Consider the following 7,478-nt stretch of genomic DNA (forward strand, 5'->3'; position numbering starts at 1 on the left):
TTTGTGATCGGAGAAATGACAAACAACAAATGCGCTACTCTACTGCCCAAAACTCGCGTTTGAATCATCAGTGGCAACGAAAAACACAGCGGCCTAGCGTGAGGGGAAGTCCCGGCTTACCGTGCACTGAGGCCGGAATAGAGTGAGCTGAGGCGGGCTGGACTCCGCTTTGTCCACGGTGAAAGTTGATGTATTTCCTCAGCGACCAGCACAGATCAGCTCTAGGCATGACGAAGCGGATATCGTCCTCTTTTGGAAGACCAAACAAAGTAGTTTCACTTTCACAACGAAGCACACAGCGTCTTCAGGACATCAGCGAGACAATACTACACAGCGTCAACAATACTACAGCGAGAATAAAAGTTACGCCTTCTTTCTTTGTGTGAACATTTGAGCGGCGTTATGCAAATTTTCCCACATTGTGACCTAGACATGTGGGGGCGTGTTAGAATGAGCCGTTTTAGGTAAGCGTGGCTGACTCTTTAACTTTTATAAAGAATATCTCTTTGGATTTGAGACTTTAGTCTTTGCAACTTTACAGATCTTCTTTATGCACCAAGAGCTTGTAACACTCCAAAGAGAAAGGAAAAATTGAAATCGCATCATATGACCCCTTTAAAGTCTCCATTAATGAGCTGACGAGTTGAATCGGGTGTGTTAGATAGTGAGACAGTGCTGGGCTGCTCTAGGACAGTTTTGAAAACCATTTCAGAGACATGTTCTTGAATGTGACTCATATAAAATATATTACATACATGCACAGTTTTAAGGCAGATTTAATCGCCTTTTGGTAACTTCATGACTTAACTAACCATGACATTGCATGCATGTAGTTTATTTCTTGCTTTGATATGAAAGGATACAGGCTCGTTTGACTCGCGCCTGGCGCTGAAGTGAAGTGGAGCGAGCGCGCGTCTGAAACATCTCCCGTTCTCAGTCGTTCAGCGACTGAATAAATGCACTTCTTGTCAAGAGAAAAAGTGACAGAAGCAGCAGTTGTGAGTGGGGTGGACAACCCTAGCACCGCCCCTGCGTTAAATATTTTTAACGCGTTAAACTGAAAAAAATGAATCTTAAAAAAAATTAAAAGTTAACTTAACATTAAATGATTGATAGTTCTCACTACAAAAAAATTATAATTTGTGCCTAAAATGTTTTGAAAACTATAACTGAAATGTCAATGTACCTCATTCATGCAATTAATTCATAAAATTCCACCAGAATGATCATAATGTTTTACAGCAGCTGTCTCGTTTCTGCTACTACATCAATCATCACTTTTTCTGCTATTACATCAATTATATTTCAGAGCTGATGAAAGAGAGCGAGGAGAGAGAAGAACTGAGTGAAGTGGAGGAGGAGCATCATGACAAACCTGGAGAAAAACCTTTGAGTCGCTCGAAGACTAAAAAGACATTTTTAAAGAAAAGAAAAGCCAAGAAATCTATCACCTGCACTCAGTGTGGGAAGAGTTTCACATACAAGCAAAGTCTTGAGCGTCACATGAGAGTTCACACCGGAGAGAAACCGTTCACATGTGATCAGTGCGGAAATCAATTCAAAGAAAGAGGAAACCTTAAAATTCACATGAAAATCCACACTGGAGTGAAGCCATTTACATGTGAACAGTGCGGGAAGAGTTTCTCACAATCAGCACATTTTAAAGTACACATGAAAATCCACACTGGAGAAAAGCCTTTTACATGTAAACAGTGCGGGAAGAGTTTCTCACAATCAGCACATCTTAAAGTACACATGAAAATCCACACTGGAGAAAAGCCATTTACATGTGATCAGTGCGGGAAGAGTTTCACATACAAACAAAGTCTTGAGCATCACACAAGAGTTCACACCGGAGAGAAGCCACACACGTGTGACCAATGTGGAAAGAGCTTCACGCAACCAGCACATCTTAGAGAACACATGAGGATCCACACTGGAGAGAAGCCACACACATGTGATCAGTGCGGGAAGAGTTTCACATACAAACATAATCTTAATGATCACATGAGGACCCACACCGGAGAGAAGCCGTTCATGTGCGGTCAGTGTGAAAAGAGATTCTCAAACCAAGCTAGTCTTGAGGGTCACATGAGTGTTCACACTGGAGTGAAGCCGTTCACGTGTGGCCAATGTGGAAAGAGCTTCACGCAATCAGCAAACCTTAAACGACACATGAGAGATCACACCGGAGAGAAGCCGCACACATGTAATCAGTGTGGGAAGAGTTTCACACAATCAGCAAACCGTAAACGACACATGAGAGTTCACACCGGAGAGAAGCCGCGCACGTGTAATCAGTGTGGGAAGAGTTTCACACAATCAGCAAAACTTAAAGAACACATGAGGATCCACACTGGAGAAAAGCCGTTCAAGTGTGATCAGTGCAGCAAAACATTTCTTTGGTCATCAGCTCTGAAGGCACACCTGACGGTTCATACGCAGGAGAAGCCACATTCCTGTTCTGAATGTGGAAAGTGTTTTTCACTGCTGCGGAGATTACATAGACATGAGAAAATTCACACTGGTGTGAGAGAGTACATGTGCTTTGAGTGTGACAAGACTTTTATTACAGCGGACTGTTTAACACGGCATCAGAAGATTCACACTGGTGTGAGAGAGTACATGTGCTTTGAGTGTGACAAGACTTTTACTTCAGCAAACCGTTTAAAACAGCACCAGAGGATCCACACTGGAGAGAAACCTCACAAGTGTTCACACTGTGACAAGACATTCAGTCGGTCAGGAGATCTGAAATCACATGAGAGGATCCACAGCAGAGAGAAACCGCACACGTGTGATCAGTGCGGGAAGAGTTTCGCTTTTAAAAGTCACCTGAAGCTACACACGAGGATGCATTCAGTGGAGAAACCACACAGCGATGTTCACAAGTCTTTATCGCTGGAGTCCGAGTCAAGTCTCGAGTGATTTAATGGCTTGCTAAAAAAATCTCATTTAAAATCCTCATAAATTGAACTCATCCTAATTACGAAGCTCTAGACAAAACATATTGTCACGAATCCGGTCCATGAACTTCCGTCTGCTCGCCACCAGAGGTCACCCATCCACTACTATGGACTCTTGCACCACAACACTGTTGCACTTCACCTGGACTACAGTTCCCATCATCCATTGCACTGATTACACACACACAGTTGATTGCACACAGCACTGATTGCACACAGCTGTCATCAATCACACATTCCCTATATAACACTCACTCTTATCCCCGTCAAGCTGCCGAGTATTGTTTAGCATATATCACTCACCTAGCGATGGCTACTCTACGGAGCCCGTTAGTTTTCATAGCCTTACCTTAGTCTTGCCTTGTCTGTTTTCTCGTATCCTGATCTTTGCCTGTGTACCTCGGATTCCCCCTCTCGTCTTGCCCTATTCAGATACTGTTTGCCCCTGCCTGGACCTTTGCATTGTACTTGGATTTACCCCTCTAGTCTCGCCCTGTTAATTCTGTTCGCCGATCGTAGACCCACGCTAGCCCTAGGATTATTCTTGTGTCTTGCCCTCTATATACCCGTTGCCATTATCTGACCCTTGCCTGTCTCTACCATGTCTATGAATAAAGCCTTGCATTTGGATCTGCACATCTCATGTCTCGTCAGCCCCGTAACACATATGTTCTTCTATGATATGCTTAGTAAGGTTAATGTACATCCAGCCTGTTACTTAGAATTGGATTACAGAACAACTGTTTTGCACATTGTAATGGATTAAAACCTATGATAAGAGATCTACCATGGCACATAAGGAAATATGTGACAGATATTACAAAACCATGCAAATAAAGTCTTTCTTTATGATACAAGTCAGGGGTATTCAATTAAAGTTCCAGGAGGTCTGGTCTCTTCCAGCGGGGGAAGATTTATGGGCCATTCTACAGAATTGGTCCAAAGCCAGAGTTGGAAACATCTTGAAAATTTTTTTGTATGTATGCATATTGTATAATATCCAAGGTACACATTTCTAGTAATTTTGCAGCTAATTATCATATTGTATTTTCAGAAAGTTTTGGAATATTTGTTCTCTCCCCAAATTTGTCACTACTGAAACACAGTAATAACAATTTAATTAGAAGGGTTATTGTCACACCCCAGGACTGTTTGTGTGAGTTTTAATCCACATGTGCTCTGTGACCTAGTTTTCTCCCTTGTTTGATTGTGTTCATTCGGTTCAGGTGTTTCTCGTCATCTTCCCTCATTTAGTCTTGTATTTAAAGTGTTGTCCGTTCCTTTGTTCCTTTGTCCGGTGTCGTCGATGCTACAGACACCGGACCATTAAAAACAAAAAAAGGGTTTAGTCGCGTGTTTCCCCTCCATTTTGTTTCCACGTTTTGTTCAGTGTTTTGTTTACTGTTTTTCCCCCATGGATCCCCTCGCCGCTTTGTTCACCTCCCTAGCCCGTAAAGACCTGCCCTTTGTGGAGTATGCAGTTGAGTTTAGCCAGCTCGCCGTTTTAATGCCGTTCGACAATGCTGCGCTGAACTCACTGTTCTGGATCGGGACAAACTACCACCGCCCCGTCGACCTCCCAGACACCACTGGACTGAGCTGGAGGGAAGGGATCATCTGGTGTCTGGAGAGTGTCCAGATCCAGAACACATTCAGACTCAGAGCCCAGCCCACCATCACCCCGCTGGGCGGAGCTCAAGCCCGAGCCCACCGCTGACGGAGAGCCCGAGACCGCCGCATGGAGCGACAGAGCTGAGGATCAACGCGGAGCCGGAGCGGTTTATGACGTCAGACCAGGTGCGAGAGCCGGCTACAATGCCTGCCACGAGGGAAAAAGCCGTAGACAGCGAGAGCGCAGAGAGGAGCTCCGCCCACTGCACCATGGCTGAGGGTGAGCTTATTGTGAATCTGGGACTGATGGACTTTGGAGGGGACTTAATAGACTGTGAGGCAGATATATATGCGGATATGCCCATTCTCCTCCCACCTTCCTCGGACTTATCAGTCTGCCCTGAATTGTCTGCGAGCCCTGTCGTTCCCCTGTCTGATGCGCTACCATTGCTGGGAGTCGTGATTTGGTGTGTGTGGGCAGCGCACACCAGCCCTGAGAGCCCGGAGGCTCAGAAATGACCACCCACCCTGCCGCTCCTGCCTCCTCCGCCGCTGTCGTCTGGCAGCCCCTCTGCTCACCCTCAGCCCACCATCTGTTCTGTGCGAGCACCGCAGGTCTGCCAGTCTCCATCGTCGGCATGGCTGGAGAATCCCTGGCCTCTGCTTCCAGCCTCTGAGTCCCAGACTCCGCCTTGGCCTGTCGACCCAGTGGCTCCACCATGGCTCCTAGCTCCCTTCTCTCCACCGGGCTCCCTCGTCCCTCTGGCTCCGCCTTAGTCTGTCGTCGACCATTCGTTGCCTTGGGACTCCACTCCTCCGGCTGCGCCTCATCCCTCTGGCTCTGTCAGGCTCCTCATTCCCTTCGGCTCCTCCTCAATCCTCTGTCGCTCCAGCTCCACTGCGGCCTTCAGAATCCCCGCCTCGGTCACTGGAGCCATCTGTTCCACCTCGGCCCTCTGGATCCTTCCCGTCACCCTGGCTCATTGGCTCTCTGTCTCTGCCTCGGGCTCCTCCTCCACCTGCTCCGCTGCCATCGGTCGGCCCCCTGGAATCGTCAGCCCTTCCTCCACCATGGCTCCTCCTTTCATCGGCTCCACCGTGGGTCGCCTTCATGGCTGTGGCCTGGGTCCCGCCTGGCTCCTTCCTCCGTTGTCTCCACCCTGGACTCTGTTTGCCATTCTCCTCCCGGGTGTTCGTCCTCCACCCCAATCTCCCCCTGAGTTCCCCTCTGTCCCTCCCTTTGTTGTTCCTGTGGCGCGAGGATGCGCCTTCCGGGAGGGGGGCGAACTGTCACACCCCAGGACTGTTTGTGTGTGTTTTTCTCCCCATGTGCTCCGTGACCTAGTTTTCTCCCTTGTTTGATTGTGTTCATTCGGTTCAGGTGTGTCTCGTCATCTTCCCTCGTTTAGTCTTGTATTTAAAGTGTTGTCCGTTCCTTTGTCCGGTGTCGTCGATGCTACGTGTGTGTTCCTGCCTGCCCTGTGTTACCCCCTGTTTGGATCATTAAAGACTGTTATTCTTGACTCTCCTTCGTCTCTGCGCTCCTTCACTCCTACACAGTAGTCACTGTGACAGTTAATAGTAAATCAATAACAATTACATTTTTAACAATATTTCAAATGTATTTTATGAGATTTGTTGTATTTTGAATCCAATTTTTCTTTGTAAAACGCAAAAAGTTGATCATACTGATTTCAAAGTTAAGGATTCATTAGTTTGAATAAACATTGAACCAAAAACTATCATAACATCTCAGTTGATAATTCAGTATACTTTATTTTTGACAAAACATCCCATGTTTCGGTCGTGACTGCATATTTTCAATAGTGGCAGAAATGCTTTGGTAGCGAACACATCACATTACAGAATTTTAACTCACAAACTAAAACACTATTAAAACATACTAAAATACAAAAAATTAAATAGAAAATTGCATAATTGTACTAATATTTTGTTTATTTCCCCCAAATATGAGGATTATGTGTTCCCTTTTGTCACTACTGAAACAATGATGACATGTTTCGGTTGTTACTGTTTTGGTAGTGACAATTCTACAACACCCAAAACAACCAAAGATGTCACTACCGAAACCCCACCAAATGTTTCGGTAGTGACCATTTTAGATACTTTTGAATCTAGCTCAAAGATGCTAATCAGCACATGGTTAGCTAGCACAGTTCTGAACAGTGGTACACATATAAAAACTAAATATTATGGAATAACTCCCAAAAAAGAGTGCTTCATTGCAGAAAAAAGGTGTTTGGTAGTGACATTCCTTAAAGATACACACAGATTTTTCAGACTTTTGAACACATTTACCTCAAAATGATAGGACCTATCTAATCGCACCTTGTAGCTATGAGAGGGGAACACAGGAATATTTCCTGGTGATAAATTTATGGGTTTAGTTAAAATCAGCCTCGGCCAATAGACTAAAACATACACTGTTTCGGTAATGACATGAAAATGCGGGACACATTTTTTTTTACATAAATTTTTGATAATTTACAAAGAAAATATAAAGTAAATTTTTTTTACCTTGTTTTTTATAGAAAATATGATAGATAGATAGATTTAGATATATGCGAGGACATGTGACAGAAAAAAAAATACTGTTTCTGTTCAGGGCTTTCCTTCTGAAATCTGGACCATTTTCATAATTTTCTTAAAATAAACGTCTACTGAAAACGTACTCGGTTACTAACGTAACCTCGGTTCCCTGAGATATGGGAACGAGTACTGCGTCTTGCATAAGACACATATGGGAAAAAAGCCTTTTTTCTCCTGAACTGAAGCCTTTTCATTCACGCAGTGAAACGGCACGGCCATTGGTTCGTGCAGAGCTTTAAAAACCGAACCAATGGCTCGGCAGCGGAGCTGCACGAGCCTATGGCGACGAAG

At 44.9% G+C, this 7,478-nt stretch overlaps 1 protein-coding gene across 1 annotated transcript in view; it reads left to right on the forward strand.

The window, feature by feature from the left end:
• Window positions 1-2,928, forward strand: part of LOC107660260 (gastrula zinc finger protein XlCGF57.1-like) — a 5,758-nt gene extending 2,830 nt beyond the window's left edge. The window contains exons 2-3 of the mRNA XM_016449531.1: window positions 1,310-1,535; window positions 1,620-2,928. Of these exons, the coding sequence (XP_016305017.1) occupies window positions 1,310-1,535; window positions 1,620-2,928 (1,535 nt within the window). The remainder of the gene's footprint in view (window positions 1-1,309; window positions 1,536-1,619) is intronic.
• The last annotated feature ends 4,550 nt before the right edge of the window (window positions 2,929-7,478 follow it).

This window comes from Sinocyclocheilus anshuiensis, unplaced genomic scaffold (genome assembly GCF_001515605.1).
Source record: "Sinocyclocheilus anshuiensis isolate Anshui unplaced genomic scaffold, SAMN03320099.WGS_v1.1 scaffold1707, whole genome shotgun sequence".
NCBI classification, from domain to species: Eukaryota; Metazoa; Chordata; class Actinopteri; order Cypriniformes; family Cyprinidae; genus Sinocyclocheilus; species Sinocyclocheilus anshuiensis.